This window comes from Microplitis demolitor, chromosome 8 (assembly GCF_026212275.2).
Source record: "Microplitis demolitor isolate Queensland-Clemson2020A chromosome 8, iyMicDemo2.1a, whole genome shotgun sequence".
Taxonomy (NCBI): domain Eukaryota; kingdom Metazoa; phylum Arthropoda; class Insecta; order Hymenoptera; family Braconidae; genus Microplitis; species Microplitis demolitor.
This window is the reverse complement of record NC_068552.1, coordinates 18,514,277-18,541,820: the sequence shown is the minus strand read 5'-3', so window position 1 is coordinate 18,541,820 and position 27,544 is coordinate 18,514,277. Positions and strand designations below refer to the sequence as shown.

At 35.4% G+C, this 27,544-nt stretch overlaps 1 protein-coding gene across 4 annotated transcripts; it reads left to right on the top strand.

Annotated features, from left to right (window-relative positions):
• LOC103572347 (SLIT-ROBO Rho GTPase-activating protein 1) lies at nucleotides 1-27,401 on the top strand. 4 transcript variants are annotated; one of them, XM_008550904.2, is made up of 12 exons: nucleotides 1-109; nucleotides 186-827; nucleotides 16,798-16,981; nucleotides 17,214-17,379; nucleotides 17,455-17,679; nucleotides 19,571-19,699; nucleotides 19,931-20,428; nucleotides 20,572-21,389; nucleotides 21,510-21,580; nucleotides 21,684-21,864; nucleotides 22,026-22,353; nucleotides 24,432-27,400. In XM_008550904.2, exons 2-12 carry the CDS (start codon nucleotides 746-748, stop codon nucleotides 25,494-25,496), a joined length of 3,747 nt encoding a protein of 1,248 aa, XP_008549126.1. In that variant the 5' UTR covers nucleotides 1-109; nucleotides 186-745; the 3' UTR covers nucleotides 25,497-27,400. The 4 variants fall into 4 exon arrangements, with proteins under 4 accessions (XP_008549126.1, XP_008549125.1, XP_008549127.1 ...); XM_008550903.3 differs by having other exon boundaries at nucleotides 6-827; XM_008550905.2 differs by lacking the exons at nucleotides 1-109; nucleotides 186-827 and adding an exon at nucleotides 7,951-8,665 and having other exon boundaries at nucleotides 24,432-27,401.
• Nucleotides 27,402-27,544: the final 143 nt, after the last annotated feature.

Genomic DNA, 27,544 nt, shown 5'->3' with positions numbered 1-27,544 from the left:
TCTCCCTCTCTGACCTCCGGCTAGCATCAGTAAGTAAAGACCTTAGAACCAGCGGTGGTCTCTTTCACTGCCACTCCAAGTTACACCGCGACTCCGTTACTGTCTCCTGGTAGTTAAAACATACATATATTTAAATATTTACTGAAAATACTCATATAATTAAATTCACATACATATCGTTTCAGTTTTCAGTGATTGTCGCGTCTTCAAGTGCAGCCATCAGCTGGACCCATCATGTGTCCGCACTGAGTCCTTTCGCGCGCTCTTGCTCCAAAGTTTATAATTAAAATGAACGTACATACAATTACATACCAGCAAGGTCTGTGATTTTCTTCGTTCTTCATAAATCCGCTCCGAAGAAATAAAAGTTAACTTCGACTGAGATCAGTCGGGTAACCGCGATCTCACCACCAGTTGCAATACTTCCTCTGTATTTATACGAGGAACAATTGAGCGGCGATAATCGTGCCAATCGTCGATTTTAAAACGGATTCCGATGTGCTCGGAAACCGGTTCTCGCTCCTTACGTAGGGGCATGCTCAGGAAAATACGCGGAGATACGAACTGAAGTGAAATAAATATATAAAAATATACAGATAAATAAATAAGGTGTTGTGCTGAACGAAAGTGCGGAGGTGATTCGAAAATTTTAGTCAACCTATCACGTGGTTGTGAAGTGGATACACTTCGGGACGAACGAAAACATTTCCAACAATAACAATAGCAACAGCAAACCGGAATAAGAATGGATGAAGAACACGAGACAGATGGAATAAAATCTCCGATAAAGAGACTAGGATCCACCAGGAAATTGCTTGTCTTCAACAGTGAGTTATTTATTTAAATAAATATTTATTATTATTTATTTATTAGTAATAAAAATGATTGCATGCGTTTAAGTAGAGGCATTATGTCAATTTCGGTGGGTCAATCTCTCTACATTAAATTATGTATGAGTATAAAAAATTGCCTGTGATTACACTGATATTCCCCTCGAGTGTATTTATTTATTCGCGATGGATTGTCCTGTGAGTATTTTATTTATATTATACGCGATATAAGCTCACTTGTCTTGTTGCTATTACGTCGCATATATATTATATATATCGCGTGGGAATATTTTTCACACTGGGTTTTTTTTTTTCGTGATTAAACTTTTTCATTGATTAAAATTATATGTATCAGTGTATATCAACAGTAATTTATTTTTATAATAATGAATAAGTATAAAACTTGTTCTCGTTTATATTCAAATGCTGAATATTTTATAAGTTTTATTTTAAAATATAATTTATACTATCAGTAGTTTTAAATTATGTATAGTTATAAATTTTTATTCATAAAGTCTGCTTCCATTTCTGGAGTATTGAATATATATGGATCGTCAAGTTAAATAAAATGCTATTGGTAGAAAAATAGCAGGTGCAATTTATTTGTCGAGGGTCATTTAAGATACTGGCAAGTTACCAGAGATTCATTCCTTTAGCGATCTCATATGTATATGCATATATTTATTTTATTTTTTATTCTGTAAGATTATAAAATGGAGGTACACCAAAACAAGAACTAAAAAGTGGAGTTAAAACAGCAGATGTTAAAACACTAATAGCTATTTGACGTGATGTGATGAAATCAAAATCAAAAGGGATCCAAGTTCCAGGTATATTAAAGTCAGTCCCTGAAGTGAAGTGAAAGTCTGCTGGAATAAAATATTCATTGGTCGTTTTTCCCAGCGAATATTCCAATGTGCCAAGATAACTGACAGCGACTGCCTCGTTTGATATAACTAAATTTTATTATTCATTTCTCTCCATCCATTTATTCAGACCGATCAATACATTTAATTACTGAAAATGTTTATCAACGTTTAATTATTTAAACGTGTAGGTGTAATTGTATACACATTTTATGTACGTGAATATTCCAAGAGAAGTACTGAGTAAAGATCTCAACAGTCATGAACTTGGCCCGAGGCCTCTAAAAATGTTTCTTTCTATCACTCGTCTCGGCACTTCTTGTTCCTAAAAATAGAATTCCGCGGCATAAAATAACGAATGCGTTGCACATCATCAGCACAATAAAAGACAAGAGACAACAGTGAGAGAGTGAGAGAGAAAGAAATAGTTAAATGTATATAGAAACGTGTACAATATGATATATACATAATCCTTTGATCAGGAGGATGGTCAGGTCACAATTCAACCCGGAATACTAAGTAACAAGTGTGAAGAAATGTAATATGGTATGAGAGATAAAATATAAAAGTATACATACATACAATTTAATACACCGGTCGATAAGTTATGAAGCACTTTGAGCTGTTACACTATCCGATGTATTGTATATGTATGAAATTTCAACGGGTGGATCTGGGATGGAATGCCGGCGTTAATGCATCAGATCGAGCAGAGTTGAGAGAAACGTTTAATGCAAGAGAGAGGATGGAGAGACAAAGGTTACGCATGGAAGAGCATTACAGCCTTGAGATATTCATGGCGGTAAAGTAATTGGCCCGCCGGTCGACGAGAACCACTCACCGTGTAGTTGTGAGTCTCAGGACAATTTGAATCCTCTGTTACTGCAAGTTAACATCACCAGACCCGAGATATAGCAATAGCAAGATGATGCGGTCGGGCTCTTGGGGTTGCAGACAAGAACCCTTGACGGCAATTTAACCCGGGCCGCGGGGAGATAAGGGGGTGTTAATGTCATTATTACAATGCACGAAGGCGTGTACAAAGTGTAATTGGAATGATCTGAGGGCTCACCAACTTCTTCTACTTGTACCCAAGCTCCTGAGGGTGATTTAATCGTTTTAAGAACGCGTCTTTGGGTAAATTAACTCCCCATTTACTACCGCAATGTATCATATCCTGAATCTTAATATTTAAGTGTCTAGACACTTACGCAATTTTCAGTTATTCATAATTTATATATATATTCACTCATCGCCCTATTTATAGCCATTACAATAATAATCGGCATGTAATTATTTATAAAACGCTAAATTTTATTATACTTTTAGTGTGTGAGTAGAGGGAAATCTACACCATCGGCGGACGTCCCACTGGGGGCCACAATGTTTCTTTTTATTGCCCCTAGATCACTGACCCCATATGGAAGATTTTTACGACGCCCATAATTCTTCATACATCGAGTTTAGCGTAAAGCTATCACACCAACTCGTGTGCTAAAAGACTAAACTATTTTAAATAATATTAATAACAATAACAAACAATAAACCACACAGGCAGTAGGTCATCTAAGTTTGCGTTATATCAAATTGTTGATACATGCGGTTTTGGATAACGTTAAACATTCTTCCGGTATAGCTATCGTTGTCAACATCATTACAGATATAATGTACATATGTACGTTGGTTATACGCAGCAGAATGATGTGATAGTGAGGAAGTTGCGCGCCTGCTCGGTGCTTATGGAGACACACTAAAAAAGAAAGACCGAGTGGGTGAGCGAACGAGGGAGAATGAACCCATGGATCCTATCGATCGCGCGAGACAGTGTCGTTGTACCATATATATGTATTGCTAGAAGTAGTTTACTACATATATAGTCATCTAGTTGTTCTCTTGAGTTCACATGCCTGACACGCAGTCTCCGCATTTCTCGTAATATCGGAGCTCCTTGGACGCTCGTAAAATCGCACATAAACTAAAATCTCTCTTTTATTTTCCTCCTCCACTTTATATGTATTCAATATCCCCCTCATAACTTGTGTTCTTATATACATATATATATATATATATTTTACCCGTTTAGCTGTGGTGCATTCTCGCTCCCCTTATCCTTAATACTTAAATTCTTCGCGGGGAGTTATCGCAAAACCTAACCAGCGCAACTCCGCCTCTCTTAAGTCAGGAGAGTAGAAATACTTTCTTTATTACTTAAACTTACTCTTTATTCTACGGGATTTATTCATATTCTTGTTCCTTTTTCTTCTCATATATTATTCATTATAACTCAACTGATATCACATTGTCTTTATATTCTCATTCTCGGCATTTTACTTCCCTTTGACGATTAAAATACGCCGACACACGCCGATAAGCTTATCGCTTTTACCCTCCTGGCGTTTGTAAGAGTTTCTTTTGATGATTACACAAACAGCTTGGAAAAAGACTTTTATTTTTTTAAACTTAACTTTAACTTATTATTTTCATTTTATATGATTTTTATTTTGCTCGTTTATCTTCCAGTTTGTCCGAAGCCTGAGGTAACGGAAAGAATAAAAGATTCCGCGTGGCTTTGCTATTCGACTTGGTCTTTTGATCGTTACGATGGACCCAGCATCTATCTATATATACAATAGGTTTATATATATATATATACATATATATAAATAAATAATAGAGAGGATTCAAGATAGAGAGGAAGACCTTCAGAGTCCGGAGGGTCGAGGAGGCTTACAGCTGTCCTTATACCTGACACTTGGCCACGTGCACATTCTCTCACCTCACTTTTACATGCACACAAAGACACACATACATATTGTGCACACGTGCTCACAGCGCTCTCAACTTGCCGTTAATAAGATCATTGTCCTAGAACGTGAGAGAATGGTATAGAATGTGTCGTAATGTCATCTCAAAAAGCCTTAAATAAAATTAAACGATAGCGAAAGTCAAGTAATACGAATCGTGTGTTAATTTAAAAAAAAAACAACAATAATAATGATAGTAATTTTTTTTATTAAGTAAAAAAACTCCTTCTTTTTATCAAGACTTTATTCTTGAGATCAACCCCCGGCTATTAATTTTTTTCTATTTATTTTAGGTCGTAAAAAAAACAAAGAGTGAAACTAAACAATAGCGATTATCGACTCGCTCCAATTATACTGGTGGTATCTAAGATTCCCTTTTGCGTTCATTCGAGGCGTCAACGAACTCCCAACTTCCATCTCCAGGCTTTACTTGAATTGGAGAAAAAATCAAAAGATTTACGAGGAAGTGCGCTGCTAGTGAATTAAATTTATAATATTATTAATATACATATTTGTTTATATTATCTTGCTCCGTATTACAGTAATACTAGTAATAATAGTTATTATATACGATAGATGAGAAAAAAAATAAGCGTGAGATTCACATGACTCTGATGTATGTAATTGATCTCAAAGGCATCGCGTTACTAATTAAAACGCATGGCAGATGATACAATTATATATAAAAACGGAGCGCCACTTTCTCACGGAGACGCTGAAAAACAAACTGAAACAGATAAAAAAAAAAAAATTGTTATACCTCAGTTAAAATTTTTCCCTTGGTTATGTTTTTTTTCTCGTTTTCGTAATTATTTCTCTTGAGGTAGCTGACTCACAGTTATCTCTGTAGCCTATGTACACTCGTTAGCGTTTTGTCAGTATAAAGGAGACGTAGAAGAAGAAGAAGAGGTAAAATGGTGTATGTATAGAAGCAGAAGAAGTTCGAGAAGTGAGTGAGGGCGTCCGGAAATTCCGCGCCGGAAATAGCAGTCACTCGTGTTGTTTCATTTTGGGTGACAGAGTTGTCTTAGTAAATAGTAAAAATAAAAATCTGTGTAAGTTTCCTCCGTCTACATAAAGCGTATAAGTATATGTAAATATAAATATAAATATCTATATCTATATCTATATGACTTAACCCCCAGAGCTTATGTTTCCAGACGACAACTTGACTCATCTTTTATCTCGTCGGTGTTGCTGCAGACTTACCCCCATTATCTATGCCCCTTGACTCAACGACGTTCTGGACTTTCTCACAGAAAACCTGGGAAAAATAAAAATATAAAGGCAAGATAAACCATGAAAAGTGAAATAATAAATTATCAGACGTAAAAACTTGCAAATGAGTTTTAAATGTAAAAGCAATATGCGTACCCACGCTCCTTTAACTTCATTTAGCTTCAGCGCATGAATAAGCAATCACTGGAGAAACTGTTTGCAAGAAAGGACTTGCATAAAATTTTCCACAAAGGTGCATCAGGTATTTTTCTTCCGTTATCCTGCAGGCTACAGTGTGTCCCCTGGGGATTTAAAAATGGAGTTCAGTTTACCCAATGGAAACTGGTGAGTCTGCATGGCAATCCCACGCTCGATTACAGTCTTCATCGTCCACCCACCCGAGGATCTAAAATAATAATACTGTCGCCTCTGTCTCGTCCTCATGCTTGTGGCTATTTCACCGCAGATATTTTGCTTGATCGAGCATCTAGAAACGAGAAGAGTTACCCGTAATCATCACTCACCTTGGATGTTCTATCCAGCAGCTTCGTGCTTTTAAATCAATCAGAGCTCTAGCTCTAACTCTTTGGTCCTGTATAACAGCAACTGGAAAAATAAATAAACTCAGTGTACAATCATGATAGCAATAAATAACCTGTCAAACTACGTCATTCGAAATAGTTCAAGGACTAGTTCGTCCCTATACATGTTAAGTAATGAAATTCGATACAGATCAATTCGACAGGACATTATTTATTATTATTGGCTAGAACAAATCAGTATATACGTCCATAAACAAATAAAGAGAGTAGAGAGAGCTTGTATTAATACAGTGGACATGAAGCTGTTGTGTAGCTGGTTGACAAAATTAGTGAAGAGCAAAAGGCCGAGGGTTGCGTGACAGCCAGTGATTCAATGGCGTGGCAACAGAACACGTTCGCACACAACACACATACATAGTTGCGTATCCAAACAAAAACACGGGCATCCATCTTGTGAGTAAGCATCATCCACAAGTAAAGCGGGCAGAGTGGATTGGAGCCAGTATTAAACAGCGAGGTGTGTTGGTGATTTCATCGACACTGGCTTGGTCTTTCACGTGTGCGCTTTCGAGTCACAGTCACGGTCACGCTTGGAGGGTTGAACCTCGCGGGAGCACGATACCGCTGGCTAACTGGAGAAACAGAGACAGATGCCCAGTATGAAAAGAGAGTAAGATATATTATAAAATATATTTGAGAGAAAATGAAGAAACTAGATATAGTTTACATCGATTCCCCTCTATCTCTAGCTCTACCTTTAGCTTTACCTCTATCTCGGCTATACCTGTCGCTCTTACCTCCTGGTTACCTTTCTCCGCGCAAAAACCCATCGCATTGTCCTCTCCCTACCACCTACCCACAGCTACAACACCCCCGTGGCGGCGGTCGTTTGCCTGCAAATCGCGTGCACCTTCTTCTCCAACAACTTTTGTTATCTCTCTCTGGATCCCACCATCAGGTTATCAGTATCTCCTCCTCCCTCTGGTTACTCCTCGCATCGCAACTTTAATAAATCGTATCGTCGTTCTCTCTTTTATGACCCCTTCTTTACTTCCCACATTATTGCTATACAACTAATATATATGTATATATATATATATATGTATACTATAACTATACAACTACCAGGGGGAAGTTGGTTTAGTTTTCTGCTGCTTGGTCAGTTGAGTTCAGAAGCCTCTTCCCCGTGGTTGTGCGTTTCCCAGTTAATTGTTCATACATTATATATAATAATAGTACAGACACAGAGTCTAATATGGTTTGTGAGTTGCTCAGCAACCTTAAAAGCCTCCAGCTTGTGTAAACATTCCTGCTAATTCTCAATTCGTCAAGTGTTATCAGAATAAAATCTCATAGTGGCTTTGTGGATAATCTGCTGCCGCGGCTGCTGGAGAAAAAGTGATACAGGGGAGTAGCAGTAGTAGTAGTAGTATAGGAGCTTATACTTTTACTCCCACTTCTTTTTTATTCGACTAGTAGTGAGTTTATAATCCGGAAGAGAAGAGTAGGAGCATCGGCGCAGCATCCGAGGGAAACGAGTGGAGGAGACGTTGAGCTGCTGCTGCTGGTGGTACTGCTGCTGCTCATGGAGCGTTGATGTTGCTGTTGAACAAAGAAGGTTGTAGTTTCGATGAGAGAGATGGTAAATCTGGTTGCTTGGCGACCAGCCAGCCATCTAGTTCGATCCCAGCCGGCCGAGGCAGCAGCCCGTGCACACCCTCCGAGTAAGGAGTAAGGAGCCGAGAATCGTGTTAGAAATATACAGACCCGTCGACAAATTAAACCTGTGTTTGATACATACTTTGTACACCGATACTCACTTTTATTTATCGTACATACCATATATATATAACGCCCAGTATTAAGTTATATTTATTAATACCTTAGCGGATATTGCGCTGAGCTCACGAGAATAAAAAAGTGTGGGAGTTGTTTTCGTTGTTTTAAATCAGATGATTCGCCTTGGAGTAAACTCAGGGGATGATTAACTCAGCACTGAGATCAGCTCATCACAGCCTTGTTAATCGTGTTGTGGAAATAAAAGTTGTGTTAAAGATGACCCGATGACCGGCGAGCAGACACTTGAACGACCAAGATTACCCGAGTGCTCGTTACTTCCCTCTTTCATTCCATATCTATTCCGCTTGACCTTGCCGCGAACATGTGACTGGTGAATTTGTATTAGAAAAACATCACTTAATATTCATAATAATTATAATTATAATATTAATAATAATAATTAACGAAACAGTGTTCATCTTCAACACCCGGGAAAAAAATAATTTGAAATTCGAATCGATATTTGCTTGTGCGAGTGAATAAAATCGTCATGTTCCAGTGTATTATTCAGCAGAGAAACGGATGGATCCATCCATCCAGCCCTGACACCAAAGATGTATTTCCAGGTAGCTTATATTTATATATTTACTCTCCACATAAATATTTATATAATTACCCATTACTTAAAAACTCATGTTTCTGTAATTAAGAAAACGTACAAACATAAATATATCTGTCATACTGATGGATTTCTCTTTACTTTGAGATACTGCGCGGTCGTAATAAAGATTAAAAAATAACAAATTGAGACAAGAGTTGTAGTTGCCTGCAGTAAAGGAAAAGCCGGGCAATCAGGAGAATAACATATACTACTACATATTTACATACTCACAGAATCTTTCGCCGGTTTCGATCGCAGGTCTTATATATATATATGGGGGGCCCAATACGAGTAGTCGCGTGTTGGGAGTGAAACTCTCTGTGCGAGCGATGTGCGCGTTGTATTAAACGCAGGAAGCCGTAAATTGAACGTTTGTATATATGTTCATTTACACACACATATATTTATATTTGTATATAAAGAGTTATATAGACTTGGGTATAGATGAGTCAACAGCTAGTCGAGGGTTTGATGAGAAAATATCAATGTGATATTTTTTTTGATAACTTTTATTGGCTGTTATTTATTAGAAAGTAACTCCAAAGATAAAAGACCATTAAATTTTTAACTTAATTAGTTTTATGATAATTTTACGTACTTGACACATTTACAATAGGATTAATCCAAATGATTACTGTGTTTACCCTAATAACAGACGTAAAATAGAGTCGCATGTTTTGTAGAAAGACAAGACACGTAATGTGTGGGTTTAAGTTACTAAATTCGCTTAACTGGTCATCATGCATGGGCACTTTACCGTAAAATAAAAAAAATTAAATTTAAAAACAACTAAGTTTCCATTGTAGTGCGAGGAGGTCGTCAATTAGTTGATTATAAATAACAATTGCGCTGCTAATAAATGTCATAAGAGATAATATTACATTAACGTTAATCTTTCCTACGCAGGGTAATTTCATTTGAAACAGTAAATTAGCTATTAAAATTAATGGCATTATTATATATAGTAGAGGGACCGGAGCTTATCGGCTATTAAATTAAAATCGAATCTCGGTGGATGGGTCCAGCGAGAAGCTGATGAGTTAGTCTATGCTATAATACTCTTTCAAATATATATATATATATAAATAAGCTATACGCGGACGTGCATGATATTTGATCAGGCTGAAAGCCTGAAATAACGAGCGGGATTTCGTTTGTCCCGTTATTTTATCCAAGGGAGAGTTTGATGAGTCCGAAAGCCGATAACGTACAAACCTCTCAGTCTTGATTAATAGTTACTTTCTTATTTCGCAGCATCCCAGACATCCAGGATAAAAGTATCCGTTTATTAACATTATATATCAAGGATAAATTAATTCGTGTGTGCTCGCGGTCTTTTAATTTATATATTTTTTTTAATTGCTTTAATTATACACACTCCAGACGAGACCCACACCACGGTATAATTTGTGTAGGAATAAATTGGCGAATTTTATTTTTATTTTTATTCATGACAAGTATTTTCTCCGGGTAGACTTTTTTGTGTATGTTCGCTCGCCAGATCGATCCGGCACAATCGAATTAATTTAGCGACTCGGAGGTTCGCGCCGCGAGTTGCCGAAGGCGTGGTGTGATATCGAGTGGTGTGCAATGTACACGCCGGGTAGTGAGAGTACACAGTACAGTGTTAAAAAATTTTTTTTCCTCTTGATTATATTCAAACAGGAAGGAAGTCGATCGAGAAATGCTGTTGCATATCAATCTGACGCCCTCTCTTATCTTTTTATTTCTCTCGATCAAATATATATCTATTTATATTCTCGCTGATGGTCTAGCTTACTAGTTAGTTACTGGTACACCAATATATATATGTATATATATATATATATATTGCACAACTATAACAAATTTTATTACGCTCAGCTCTTCCAGCTGCCTCTCCCGTATTTAATTCCCATTCTCTAGTACACTACACATTTCATTGTACATTATTTAGGTGCGCCACAATCACCAATTACTCCTCCCTATAAATGTACATTATACATAGTACTATATCGAAACATTGTATCTCAAAATCCACTCGTCTCCAGCCATTCGTATCGATCTGATTAAAATTATCGCGCCTCTTCTGACAGCCATCCGCTCATATCACCCAAAACCTTTATTACTAACATTGATATCGACATATATTAATTACATGCCCGCATAAATTACCTTTAGGATGACAATGTCTCTGGTGACAAAATGAAAAATAACTGTCGAATTATTATTTTTATTATTAAATCATCGATGACGCCTCTCACCTAATTTCATACTTACCATCAACCAGAGCTATTACATTTATTTGTCTCACTTAAGTCATCAATTCAGTCACACGGAGAACAAGGTCACATATATTTGCTTAGAGCTATTAATAAAAATACCACCAAAAATCATTTTAGGACCCTTTGGAGTTTGAGAAAAATATAAAATAAAATGAAGACAGTAAATAACCGGTCATAAATTACTGGGATTATAAAAATAAAATGATATATTATATTTATAAGATAAAAAATACGATTAGCGGATTAAAGACTTTTTATAATTTCTAATTTATATGACAATTTATTCATTGTGATATATAAATAATCCGATAATTTACATGTGCGACTTGCTCGTTGTTATTAAATGTATGCCTTTTAATAAATCAGGCGAAAATTATTAGTTACAGTGAAGTGATTAGTCCCTTTGATATTAATTGAAAGCTACAAAATATATATATATATATATATATATATCAACGTTTAATAAATAACAGTCTTTATGTCTTTGTGAATTCACTGAGCTATTAAATTGTTTGGCTTAAACTTTACTCTACCAACAAACATAAGCTTTTGTAACTTAAACTATTAATATATAATTTTCATGTCTATGAATTTATTATCAAAAACTTTCATTCACTTAAATTTACTCAATAAAAATTTAACGACTCTGTCATTTTATTTTCTTCACTCCAGGTGTCTTGGACTTTTTAAAAATAAAATAATGAAATATTTTATCTTTTCACTGTAAAATACCAGTAATATTTTTATTTATTTATTTTTTTTTTTATTTAAATTTATTGCCATCCATTTCCAAGTTTATTTGAAACGTCTTGAACCGTATCGTGTCTACATTTATTATAAGTCTATTATCGTAACGAAAAACTTGATCTGTCGAGTCGTTCACTATTTCTCAATCGCTATCGTTTAAAGCCTTGTACTGCTATACTCTATTGCTCGCAAATTTAAAATCTACACTTCAGACTACATACATTAGTCCATTAGCTTATTATATCTCAAAAAAATATATTTCTTCGTCTTTCCTTTCCTCATATTCTCTTTCTCTGCATTATACATTACATTAGTTTACTTGTACTCGACATATGTATATAAATACATATATATACACATGTATGTACACATATATAGTATGTAAGTAGCTGTGTATACACATTTGAGTCCGGTAATTGCGGTTAATTCTCATCGAGGAACGGCCTCTTGCCTCTTATTCTTATAAACGTCAGTCAACTCTCGCAAGTCGCGTCGCTTAGTTCGATTTCCGCGAACAAATCAAAATATAAATAATATAATTTAAGTCATCATTAAAAAATAATAACAATAACAACAATTTGAACTATTAAATAAAATTAATGCTCCGAAATTTGTGTCGATAGCAACAGACAGTCGGTTCAAAAAGTCGATAGTAAATCTTTTGATGTGAGAAATGCGAATGATCCTCGTATAGATGTACATATATATTTATATATATATATATATAAGATTGTTTTACGCCTGAGTTCTCAATACACGGTGTTTTTCACCGTTCTCTTGAGCTTGTTAATCTCCTTTCTCGCAAACCGTCAGTGTTATTTATGTATTTGTGTGAGTATATATGTGTAAATACACAGGACAGTTTGCTGATATATAATATATATGTACGAGTGTAACGAGTTGAGAGTAAATAAGACTGAGTACATTTTGTAAGTGTATATTATATTGCAGAGTGCACAGGTGGAGAGTGGAAAATACTTATAAATATGTATATATATATATTTATACCAAATGTGTTAAGGCATATTTTTAAATAAAAGTTTTCTTTCTCTCACGGTTCAACGGAACAAATAAATATAAATTAAATACTGTAAACAAACTCAAGATTTATCATATTTACTGTCTCAAGTTGTGCTCATCAGTGTCGATATATTTTAATATCATGCGGGCTTTCGCTAAATCATTTCAATATTGTCCTTAATATCGCGAACTAATCGGAGCTAAACTTTAATTTTTGAATTTAATTCAAATTAGGAACATAAATTTTGTTCAAAGTTAAGTTTTTGTGAATGTTAAATTTTTTTTTGGCGGCAGACTTAACGTATGTATATATGTATATATTTGCATAGAGTACGTGTGAGACGGAAATGCGACGCAGAGCGTAATATAGCGAAAGACGAGGTCTTAAGAAATTGGCAGAGAAGCTACGTCGGGTAGTGTAATATGTAATAGTGTTGAGCATGAGACGTTAGTTTAACTTTAAACGACAGTTCTGTCAGTGCATATTAAATATATATATTATAATATAATGATAATGATCATAATGATGAAAGTTAAGTTGAGTTGAGTTGTGCTGACGGTAAATGGTTTAGTTGACAAGTCCAAGGTAAAGCGAAGGGAAAAATCTTAAATACATACTGGCTTTGGAGGTGACGTTACGTGGTTTGTGTTTTGTGAGAATAAGACAAACGACGTAGACAGGAACTCGTTGGTGTGTATTATATGCCAGTGACGACAGTGTGATTGGTTTGGTAAGTTAATATAAGACGGTAGACGATACGACTGACGAATGTACGAATGTACGACGTTGAATCGTGATTGGAAACAAAGATTAGCCAAGACAACCGAGAGATGTTTAAACTGTCATCCGGTAGACAAGAAAGGGAGGCTTGGACTAAAGGTATAATGCCTGTTTATAATATATATAACTTAAGTATTTAGCTATATATTTATTGGATGGTATTGTTATTATTTTTTGTCAGTATCTAATTTGTATTCACTCAGCCGTGGAATACTTTTTTTTTCGCTGGTGTAATGATGATTTTTGTACGAATTACACAATTGAGAAGGAAATGAGTGGGTTGTGTAAAAAAAAACAATAATAATATTTATAATAACAATAATAAATAAAAAAAATAATAAAACAAGGAAATATTTGTGTTTTTATGCAATCAAAAGATTTTGTGTTACTTCTGATAGTTTATTTTTAGTTATTCTTATTTTATTCCTTTTCATTGGCCTCCGCTACTGTATAATAAGATACATATATATATACATGTATGTGTGTATTTATTACATTAACTTGAGAGTTCCACGATTTTGTTTGAATGGAATACAAGGAAACGCGAGATTATACTTTCAAAGCATTTCTTTTTCGGTAGTTATGTATCCCCATCATCAAAAACCTCCAGACTGTTTATTTACGAAGCATATAGCCGATCGTCTGGATGGATTATCAGGATTTCGTGGTGGATGGAAGAGTATCCATGAAAAAAGGTGGGACATGAGGAGGGAAGAGGATAAGGGCCAACGGAGAGAGGAATAGTCGCCATATGTTTGACGATAACATCAAATAATATAATTCCTGTGTAGTATATACGCTTCGGAGTAGAGTTTAGTGTAAGACGAAGATGAAGAAATAAAAAATATAAGAGTGAAGAAAAAAAAATCATGAATAAGGCATTTGACCATCTCATTGGTGAACACGCTGGTTTATAAAGCTTAGAGAACTGCTGTAAGTTGCGACCAGAGCACACCAGAGATGTAGAAAGAACTGAGTGATGAATCACGTAAGATCGTTATCGATCCGGCATTTGGAATTGCAAATTGTCAAGCACCGAATGACAATGAGAGCAGCCAGACCACGTTTAGAAGACTTTTAAAATCACCAATGACATTCGATTTTATTTTATTTTTTTTGTATTTTTATCTGCTCGAACTTATACCTTATTATTGTATTCATTTGTACTTTCTATTTTAGATCCATTGTCCTGCTGAGATAATAATAGTTGAGTATGATGGCTATTTATTGACTACTGAGATTAAAAACATCAAAAAAGTTAAAAGTTGGTAGAACAAAAGTCTAGAGCAATCTCTCCTGGGTTTTGTCCTCCCAAAAGTTCGGGCAAAATTCATCCTTTATTACCCAGATTAAGTGTGAGGGTGACTGCTAGCTGAAACTCGACTTAACCGTAAGCTTGATGAATCATGGGTTCGTTGGTTGTTGTCGTCGAAGTTGGAACAAAGAAAAGGAAATCGATAGCCAACTTATACTCCAGGTCGTTGATTCTTTACTTTGTGTGCTAAATATTTGCTCCGATTGTGTTGTGCAGCTAAGCCACTTGACAATAAATTCAAGTTTAATAAAAGGGATAGCAGAAATATAAAGTAAGTTAAACATATGGCCAACACATGCCTATCAGGATGACCAAGCTGATGAAATATGTCTTCTTATGAAATGTTAGTAAAAAATAAACTAAGAGTTTAAATAAAATAAAAGAGTAAAATAAAAGAAAAGGAAACAAAAAGTAACAAATTGTACTACACTATTTTGTGCAAAAGTCTTTGAGTGATTTCGCGAGCGGACGTAATTACAGCGAGTTCTTGAAAGCCAGAAAAAAAGATGAAGAAAAAAAAATAATAATAAGAAGGAGTGGATGACACATTTTTCTTTGCCTTTATACTCCAGACTGTGTGGGTGTATAAAGAGAGCAAACAACGAAAAAAAAAAGCACTGACATGCAGAGAAGGACGTTTGAATGAATGCGTGTGCCGGAATACAAGGGTAGTGACGATAGTAGTGGTGAGGGTGGTAAAATAAAAGAAAAAAATCGTGATTTCCACGTGGGATCCCACCGAACGGCGAAATAACGAGAGCTGTTTGAAGCTTTCACTGCGATCGGTCTCCCGAAAAAAGGCTCCGTCGCATTTTTCATCGTATATATATGAACGCGACCCTTCTCTTCCTATATCCATTCTCTTTTTTCCCTGCTCTCTTTCTTTCTATACCTCGGTTCTCGTGAGCACTTTTAGCCACCAACCCCACGTGTATGTATTTTCGGGTAATATTTACCTCAGCTTAGCGGCATCCGGTGAGAGCAAGCAAGACAGAAAATATATATATATATATATATATATATATATATATATATATATATATATATATATTTATATAAATTCAAGACCAGCACGTCACATATGTACACGGCAACTTGGTGAGGGCGGCGAGCATCAATACCTCACGGCTCGCTTCAACCATATTATTTTAATGTTCTCTACTGCACCCAGTGGAAATAAAAAAATTTAATTACCTGTTGTACACAATGTAAAAAATTATTCTCATTATATTATTCAGCTCTTTTGTCTTTATTAAATTAAATTAATAAAGTTTTTTTAAAATAATTATAATGAGTATGAATATGGAAATGGAGATGGATTTTGAGAAGAGAAAAACTCAAGTCACGTGTGTAATTTAAACGGGCTAAAATAATAAGAGAACCGCGCCCAAAAGAGATGAATCGAGTTATATTATTAGACATCGGGGAAGACCCTGAAGTGATTCTGTTGGTGTGAAGAGTAATATAAGTTATGGGTTTCTTTTAAAAGTAGTTCCCGGTCGGACATGTGAGACCCCACATATTGAGCTCAGGAGTCGAAAATCGACAACATTTATGTGCGTCGTCTATAATAAGCCAGTGAAAGAGTTAGTTGGTGGATGAAATGAGGTAGCAAAGAGACAGTAGTCCAGCAGACGGCGTTCCCCGTTTAGTTCGTTGCCCCTACTTCTCTTTTGATGCCGGCTGACGGCGCATTATTATTCCGTTAGCCGAGCGGAAGTTCGTTGTTGGGTAAATGCAACTATAGATTCGATATTCCCCTTTTTATTTAATGTACCCGATAATAATAATAACAATAATAAATAATAATAACAACGTCCATCGTGTATATAATGGACGTATGTATGTTTGAATTGCGCTTGGCTAAATATTTTATATATGATTTAATATACTGGGGTGGTATATTAATAAACGTCGGGTATTGATGCCAAGTTAGTAATAATAATATTTTATTTGATGTTTTCTTTCAGATATAAGGCTGCAGTTGAACGAGCAGCTGAGATGTCTCGACGTGAGAATGGAGTCCCAGGTGGCCCTGGTCGCCGAATTGCAAGACTTCTTCCGCAGGAGAGCGGAACTCGAGCTCGATTACAGCAAATCCCTCGATAAAATGGCTAGAAGCATACAGATGAGACACAAGGAGCAGAAGCAAAAGTAATATTTCAAATAAAATAATTGGTTTTTTAAATTTTTAGTCGAATGACAAATAAAATACGGTTTCTTTTGAGGTTTCTTTTCCTTTTGCACTTATATAATAACTTGTACCCACCGGTCCTTGAATAATACCCGCAGCTACATTGAATAAATAATAAACGAGTATGCATAAGCGTACTTTCCTTTACCTTTTACATACTAAATTGTTTTCACACGTTGGTGTTTGTTCAAGGAGGGAGCAATGGCCACTGTTCTCAAGCTACGCATGCTGGCAGCAACTTGTCAATGAGACCAAAAATCTTAGCCGTGATCACGCCGCACTCTCTGAGGTCTACAGCACTCATCTTGTGGGAAGACTTAATCAGGTTATCGAAGATGTTCAGCGTATATACAGACGTGTATGTATCTCATTGAAAACTTCATTATTATTATTAGTGCGTACATGTAATTTATTATTTTAATGATGATTTAAGTGTCGGGAAATTGGATACGAGACACATGAAGAGATCTTGAGGGTTCTTCACGAGCTTCATACCACAATGAAAACTTACCATGCTTATCAAGCAGAGTCACGACAAGCAGAGACTAAATTACGTGTTGCCGAGCAGCAGCGCAGCAAACTTGAAGTCACAAATGTACCGCCAGAGAAGCTTGCACGTAGCAAGAAGTACAAGCTCATTGAGAAGGAAGTGACTAAGGTTTGTATACCTGTAATAATTATGCTCAATATTTTTTATATTCTCTTCAATATATATGTATATCTAGTACGGGTAAATAGACGAAGAAATAGAATCCATTAACAATGAAAACAAGAGAAATGAGTGAAATGGAAAAAGCGACAGGAGCTTTTGTTCGGGAATAATACAAGACTGACAGCGACGCGTCTCTTCACTTATGGTCACTGATTGCTCTAGCAGACGAGTGTACGAGGGAGAGAATTGACGATAGAGAATAGTGTGTAGTTATATATATAAATATATATGTATAAAGTATTCACGATGGCCCTTGACACTGGAAAAAGGTCGAATGCCCCGAGCAACGTACTATCGATTGGATTCAAAAAAATTTTCACGTCGTTTACCCAGCAACTGTACATTTTATCTCGAGTATTCTGTGTACATACATAAAAAAAATTTTGTTGATTTAGTATGTAAAAAAAAATATATATTCCAATGGATAGTAAATCTTTTGTCAAGTTCACATCGAGTATGTCACGTGCACGAGAGTTATAACAATCGGTAAATACTTAATGGGTTCCAGTAAGTGCCTAGATTAAGATCGCGCCTGGGATTTCATTGAATTATCAATTCGCATCGGGTTGCGAGGGCGTATGACGCAATACAATTACAGTTATTGAGTAAACTAGGACTGTAATATTGAAGCAAAGTGATGGTGCATACAAAAGTAAGCGGTTAATCTCTTTTATATATTCAAGTATCAGTTATACGGCTTACGATTTGTGAGCTCTGGCGTTTTTTCAAAGACTACTACGTCGTAGTAATCTCAAGCTTCGTTCTATTCAGATAAAACGAGGCCAGGGGTTCGTACAAAAAAAAAGCATCGTAAAAAAAGAAAAGCTATCTGGCACGGAAAATATTCAGGGCAACCGCAGGATGTCCGAATTAGGTACTTGCGTCACCAGTTTGCCAATTGTTCCGGTGCCCACTTTTTGCCACTGCTTATGTTTCTATATATTATTTAGCTGTCCCTCTTCTCTGTCTCACTCGCTCAGTGGTTCTCCCCAGTCCCTATGTCTCTGTCAGAGAACAACCACGAGGACCCAATGACCACATAACTAACAGTTTGCCGGCTGATGTGCGCCAGCTTGAAGGGTTACAAGTCTACATATATGCAGCACTCCACATGACGTACAACTCTGAAGAGGCGCCTCGTATTCCAGCCGTTTCTTTTTCTCAAAATTTTTTTTATTATCATTACGAGGCACTGAGCAGACGTCCGGAGATTTGAGTACAAGCGATCATCCAACGGTTTCTCTTAACGCCCTAACGTTAATGAAAAATAAACAACTGTGGTTTAGAAGGGAGTTTCTCCAAGTAGAGTTGATGTCAAAACATGTGGTCCTTATGCCCTGACGATGATAATAATGATTATGATGACGACGATGAGAAGGAGGAGGAGGCGAATGATTAACGCACACGTGAAACTCCCTCAACGCGATAAAACAACTACGTACATACCCAGCTCCGAAAAAACTTGTTATGTGAGAATGAGTTTAAAAAAAAAGTATAGTAGCTTTAATACTATTACATATCTGTCCGCATACATTATGACTTATCCTCAACCCGATGGGTTTTAAGACATGACAGAATTTATCGGTTGGATATTTTTATCACTTGTCTGCTGACAGCTTTATAAAAGCCTTATTCAAACTTTTAAAAAAACTAAATAAATAAATAACTAACACATGAAGTGATTGCGCAAACTCTCAGTAAAATTAACCGAGTCAATTAGTATGTATAGTTATATCTTACGTTATCTAGGGACGGGCAATTCATTAGCGTAACAGCTGGCTCGTTTGATCATTATTACGATTAAAATCTATCTCTCAATGGTGATATCTCATTTCAGAGAAAGAACAAATACACGGAGGCTAAACTCAAAGCACTCAAGGCTAGAAATGAGTACATTCTTTGTCTGGAGGCGTCCAATACAACGATACATAAATATTTCGTTGACGACCTGTCGGATCTTATTGATGTAAGTACACGTTTTCTATTCACATAATACAAATAATGTGCACACTGTAATATTTACACACACACACACACACACACGTAGTTTGTATGTGCGTTAAATTGATGAGTTCATTGCTTCTATTTCCTCAACGTTTACATACAAATAATTTTTTTTTTCCCTGACATTGATTGTGCTGACTCGTTCCATCGTATTTATATTTGTATTTGTGTTTACTTGTATTTTTATTTGCAGTGTATGGACTTTGGCTTTCACAATTGCATCGCACGGGCATTGTTGATGCACTGCAGCGCGGAAGAGGGAAGGCAACGGTCGTTGCAAACGAGCGCCGAGCAGCTGACAAATACTATTAATGCCTTAGATTCACGTGCAGACAAACAGCGTTTTCTCGAGTCACACCATGCTGCGTTTATGATCCCTAAGAAGTTTGAATTCCAGTGCCAGCGGGGCGACGAAACTCCCGAGCCGGAGTTACAAAAAATACTCCACTCCGAAATGGAACAACGATTAGGGCAGTTGCAGCAACGCGTGACCTCACTGAGAACCGAGTCCGAGGAAGTGTGGAAGACCTTAGAAACAGCTGAGGCCAGTCTTTTAGAAATGCTTACTGCCAAGGACTATGATTGCTCGCGATACTTTGGTGAAAATTGCATGCCAACGTCCAGGCCACCTGAGACTGTGCAGATCAAATTACGCGCCGACAGGCAGGAAACCGAAGAATTTTATCTTACGGTATTTTTATTTCTTTTTGTCCTTCTTCTTCTTCTTCTTTATTATGTACTGACTTTATAAATAGGATATCGGAGTATTTAAATAACTCGGTATTTTTTTTTTTTTTTTTTTTTACTTTATCTTTGTACTTTTTCTTTGTGCAGAAATTTCGGGAATACCTGCTAGGAACATCGCGAATAGCCAGACTCGACGCTAAACAAGAATATATAAGACAAAGTCTTCAGGATGGCTCGAATGGAAGCCCAAATCCGTCTATCACGACGTCAAAACAGAAACAAGCCCGCAGAAAGAGAATCGGACGACTGCAGATGAACGGGCAGCCGAAATTGTTTGGCGGTTCATTGGAGGAGTATCTCGAGAGCACAAATTTAGAGATTCCATTAATAATGAAGAGTTGTATTAGGGTAATAAATCTGTATGGTCTTCATCATCAGGGGATATTCCGAGTATCTGGCTCTCAAGTTGAGATAAATAACTTCAGAGAGTGGTTCGAACGGGGTGAGGATCCACTCGCTGACGTGACAGACGCCTCGGATATTAACAGTGTCGCTGGGGTATTAAAACTCTACTTGAGAGAATTGCGTGAGCCCCTCTTCCCCATTATTTATTTCGAGCATCTAATGGAACTGGCGCAGCTCGAGTCGAAACATGAGTTTGTGTTGAAAATGAAACAACTGATATCGAGCTTACCGAGGCCAGTTGTTATAGTAATGCGATATCTGTTTGCCTTTCTTAATCATCTCTCGGAATTTTCGGATGAAAACATGATGGACCCGTACAATCTCGCTATATGTTTTGGCCCAACACTGGTACCAGTACCCGAGGACAAAGATCAAGTTCAGTATCAGAATCAAGTTAATGAGCTGATTAAAAATATAATAACACTGTGCGAAGAAATATTCCCCGATGACATCGGAGGTATTCAGTATGAAAAATACATCAGCAGAGAGCCCGACGACGTGTAAGTAATCAACTGATAGCTTCAACATTTTATTTATACGTTTTTATCCAAGTAAATGTCAAATGTATGACACTTGAAAGACCGTCACTGTGTATTCTACAAATTGAATTTCTTTTGCAGTGACGTTGGTGACTCTCCAACGGATCAGGTTCAAGAGGATATGGACTCTGAAGTGTATCCATCAGAAGATGGTAAGTAAATATATTCATATATTTATTCATATCAATGTACTCTACTCTATTGATGTGTAACATAATATTAAATGGTGCAAATATATTTTTTGCCGTTCTTCAGAGTCAGAAAACTTGGAGGCAACAGCACAATTTGATTTCATTGCGAGATCTGAACGTGAATTAAGCTTCAAGAAAGGCGATACTCTGACACTTTATATGCAAGTAAGCTACGACTGGTGGCGCGGCTCCGTAGGCGGAAGAGAGGGTTTAATTCCTGACAAATATATCATGCTCAAAATAAAGTAAGTGCTTTTATTTATTTTCCTCAAAGTCATCATCTTTTTAATATTTTTTTATTGTTGCATATTTTTTATTCTCTTATTCAATTATTAGATGTATATTTATATTAATGTATAAATGATGTTATCAATATTAACTGACAAGTGATGTAATGGTTTTCCAGGGACGAAGAGCGAGACAAAGACCTACTGAAGTCATCAAGCGAAGAGTCTATGCGACGGAGAGCTTCGAGTTCCGCAGACAGCGCGCCATCGAGCAACAACTCGCCGCTGATGGCACCAACAAATAATCCGAACGCGTGGCCGACTGTCAACACGTCGGATGTGATAACAACATCGTCTTCCGGTGGATCCCAGCAGCATCACTCTGACGTAATCAATACCAACAACACATCCATGATCGGCAACAACGTAATGCCGGGAACAGGAACGCCGATGGCGAATGCAGTAAATGCCTGCATATCGTCATCTCAAGCGATCATCAGTCGAGAGGTATTGGAAACCACCGTTTAGCACTCATCAATATTTATTATTTATTACTTTTATTTGTTGTTCTTTTATTTTATTTTAAATGTTACGTTTTTTTTTTAATTTATGTATATTAACTACATTATTTAAATCACGTGTCATGAGCCTCGCTGACCGCAAGGTGCATGTTACTCGTTTCCCGCAAGCTGTAAATTAAATCAATACTTTATAGATTATATATTAAACTAGATTTAAAACAAAAAAAATATAATATTAATAATGAACAAATAAAATAAATAAATAAATAAAAGCCGCGAATTTGCGGCTTATCGTGCCAAGAATGCATTAATGCGACTGCACAATTATGCACTGCTTATATTTTATTATTACACGCGTGGTTTGCAATGCCATAGCTTCTTATATACAGTGATATACATCTACTTATACATATATATATGAAAGCGGATCAGTAGCTCACAATAAATGAGACTGACTGCTTCTTCCTACGCCTACTTGATAAGACTGAATTTTAAATTCAATAATAAACACTTTTACTTTATGACAATTTACTATTACCACTTCTATAACTATAACTACTACTATTATTAATATTAAACACCATGAATGGAGTGATTAAACCCTAGATGTCTAGTTTATTAATTTATTTTCTAAAGATTAGCACAATACATTTTAGCTCATAACACATTTTGTACGATACATTTGTAAATAAATAACTATAAATCTATAAACAAAATATATATATATATATATTTATAAAAACAACTTGCTGGACCATGTGCTCTGCATGTTTAATAATAATAGTATTTATTATCTTAATATCTATCGGCCTTAATATCGATTGTCACTACAAGCTGCCACTGCTCATGGATCACCCTTTACTATTATTGGTTGGGCGTATTTTTAAATGAATATTTTTACAGATTTATGTTTAGTCAGGGTGTTAAATTGGCTAGCACCTGGCACCCGACACCTCTATCACGAGGGTCCCGTTGTCTTAAACTGGACGGAATAACTACTCAACGTAATACTAAAAACTGTTCGACAAAACTGCTACCTCAGTGTCTTTATTTGTGTCTATACTGTGTGCGTGTGACCCTAATTTTGTTTATTACTTTTATTTAATACTAGTTTCATAAGTTTTATTATTACTACCACTACAATTACTATTATTATTTTTATTTTACTTTTTTTTTTATTATTAATTGTCAATGTCGTTTTGCGTTTTACTATTTAATACGTTAACACTTGGATTTAATTGTTAATCACGGAGGGGAGAGTGGCGCATTGACTGTTCAGTTGGTTTGTGAATCCTAGAGTCCTGTAGAACAAACTCAGTCTGTAGATGATGAAGGTGATGGTGATGGTGATGATGATGATGATGATGATGTTGTTACCAATGGGAACAATACCAAAGGATGCATCTTAGCCAATGGATTGTCATTGACTAAAAGTATAGGTGAGTAAAGTCACGTCATTATGCAGACCACTCCCCTTCTCCACAACCCAGACCCCTATTAAATTTTCTTCGCATTATTTCATGCTAATCCTCATTAAACATAATGTACCTTTGTTAAATAATTATTAAATCATCGACCACACCCGCAACCCTAAGAGATATAAATCCACTAGGTATTTACATATATTTACCTTTCATATATTCATCTTTATTGTTGTTTGATATCTGTTTTTATTACATGTTATAACATACGCATAAATTAGAACCCGCTCAGTTTTGCGAACAGTTTTTTGCGATTTTAATCATTTTTTTTAACACACATTAATAGTAACAAGCATGTCTTAATATTTAAATTAATTAAAATAAAGTATTTAAGATCAATGTCAGCATGATCTGTAGAATTTAATAATTTTTTTTCAATTGGTTTCGAAGAGCTTCCTGCTACTCCTTAATTATGTTCTTTGCTTATAATTTAATTATAATATTTATTATTATTATTGTTATTATTATTTAATTTACAACTAAACACTGTCGTAAATAATAAGTAAATATAATAAATATATGTATATATTTAATTGTAAATTTAAAGTGACTCTGACTCATGGTGTTTAATTTTAAATTCTAGGAACAGACGTCAGTGAACCCGAGCAAAATGATCTCGAGTCCAGGAAACGAGAAAATACATCCCACGGATCAGTTTCAACTACAGTCGAGCACGCCTAATGACGAGAGTGAGAGCGTTAATGATTTCTTGGACTCCCTTTCTACGATGAGCGATCAGGCGAATCTGGATGACGTTGATGATCAGAATCAAGACAACCAAATTTCATCATTTAATGCCGGTGGATTACGGGGATCAGGTCGTAAGCAATGGAAATCACAAACTATTACTGATAATAATACACAGCCATCAATACAATTGAATGATAATAATAATGAAAATGATGATAATAATCAAGAGGCCACAACATTTTCAGCAAACAGAGAACTCTGGCAGAAGCGAGCAAACTCTCAGACACAATTAACCCCGCAAGTTCCACCGACAACACCCAAGAACTTCCGCGCTTCTCAAGAATTCCGCGAGATGCGTCAGAAGCACACGCCGGACCTCGTAATGGATTTACCACTGGCTGCGCAAGATGCCAGCAAAAAGTCTGCGTCATCCAGCAGCTTGAACAGTTCCGATGATGAAAACTCTCTTGTTCCTCCAACTCGCAACGGCTCGGAAAAATCCCCGAGCAATGGACCCGAGTCCCCGGACATGAGCACCGCAGCCGAGCGGTTCGCGAAGCAGAACCAGTGTACGCTGAAAAAAAACACAAAGTCCGGGACAAATGCCAACAACTCAACGGACACTGGCAGGATAAAAAGTCTCGTGGGCACCGACGGCGAGATTAATGACCACGCTGGTAATATTAAGGACAATATTGTGAGATCTGCAAGCAATAACGAAATATCATCAGACAACGTTCCGTTACGTTCCCCGCTACCTCCTCGCTCGACTCCGATGATTGCCGCAAAGTTCGCGGACATGCGGCTCACTGGCGGCAGCCAACAGGTGTCTTCCTTCAAACCTCAGGTTAAGGTCAAGCCGACGATTCTCCGCAAGCCCGTCGTTCCCTTTCCCCATCCTCACATGAGTCCCGAGCTCGCGAGAAAAATCGAAAAACAAGTTCAGGGTACTGATTAGTAGACTAGCTCATGATATTTTTAAAGGCTTCCACATTTTATACCGCGACGATAATGAATGATTAAAATAATGAGTGATAATTTGTATTTTAAATATTATTGGATGCTCGTTGAATGGATTTTTTATCGTGAGATCACATGTTTTTATTGATGAATTTTTAAAATAAGATCGAACACCATTTTAAATAGTAGCAAGATCTAGAGTTTTACTTTTTTTCTTATTGCGGTTATTTTATACACTGACCAATCCGCCCAGATTATCTTGCGATACTAAATATATGTCCGTAGATTTTACTGCATTATTTCCCAATGTTACTTTTTCTTTTTCCCTTTTGTTTTTTATAATCACTAGTGTAAAAAATACACAGTTGTATTATTTTTTTACCAAATGAACTAAAAACGATATTTTCTAGTCGTATTTCACTGTATTGACCCTTAAAAAAATATTCGTAAATTACATCGAAGTAAAAAATAAAAACCACATTTTTATTATTTTATATTAATAAATAAAAATAATTTAAGCTTAACACAACTTATATATTTTACTGAAATATTTTTTAAGTCTGTCGTAAAAAAAATAAATTCTACCAGCATCAAAACTAACGCACATGAGAATTAAACCTATGTCCATCAAAGCGTTAAAGCATGTGCGTAATAATTTTTTTACGGCTTTGCATTTTTTGTTTTTAATTAATTTTAATGATAATAATCATAAATATATATATAAATATAATAATAAATGGTGCCCAATAATAGCAGACTAGTATCTCATATTAATAATATATAATAATAATGTAATCTATCTTATTTATAAAGTATACGACCAGCCGATGTTCGATATATATATTTATATATCTATATATTCATTATTATTATTATTAACTATAATTATAATTATAAATGAATGTAGCAATTGTAATTGAGACAAATCTCATCGAGACTGGGTGATAGCCGATTGGCAAAAACCGTACTAGTTTGTAGCCACTTCCCTTTTTTAAAAGCAAACGAATAGACCACGAAAATTTAAAATATTAAATAATTTTTTCTTAATATACAACTCGATACTTTACAACGACTAGTTAACTCGTATAAACTCATACATAAATTCAAATATATATTTAAATAAAATCATATATTATTATTACATATAACATATTACAAAACATATATTCATATAACTAAATATCTACACTTAGTCATTAAGAACAAATAGTTTATGATATTAAATATATATTAAGTGACAAAACATATATTCTTTGATAAATGTTTCTTCGAGACATTTTAGTAAACTCTTTTTGTAAACGAGAGTTTTAATTATTTATAAACTGGTCCATATTAAAAATAATAATAATAATAATAATAAATATATTACTGTGACATTTATTAATTGTAATCAATTACTATATTAATTGGCTATCGATAGATAAAAGGTTGTGTCTAAAACATTTAAAAAAAACCCACCGCAATAATTATTATAATGCGTAATAATAAACCAAAGCGTTACAATAAAAATAAAACCCCGCCGCTTATTATCCCCAATAAAAAAAGTATAATTGTATGATATATATTAATGTTGGTCTTACAAAATACCACATGTATTTGTTTTTTAAAATTGTTTTATTTAATATTAATCATTAATTATTAATTATCATTAACGTAATTAGTTTATAAATATTGAATTTAAGACATTAATTATCTGTATAAAACTAAAGAGTAAAAAAATGATTTTATACTTTGAGTGACGAAATGAATTAATGATTGTTTATAATTATAAACTAAATTAATTTGTCATTTTAAATATTATTGAATTGAATATTATATAATTGATATTGATAATTGGAGCAAATATATGAAAAAAACGAATTATATCTCAAAGGGCTTTTAATACTAATGTTAAAAACAAAGGCCGATATTTAAAATTATATAACAAATATAAGTAAATAAATAAAGAACAGACTGTAATAAAAAAAGTATAGTCTAATTTATTTTATTTGAATTTTCCCTCTTATCATCTCCATCTATAGTCCACCTATCAGCTGTTTGACAGAA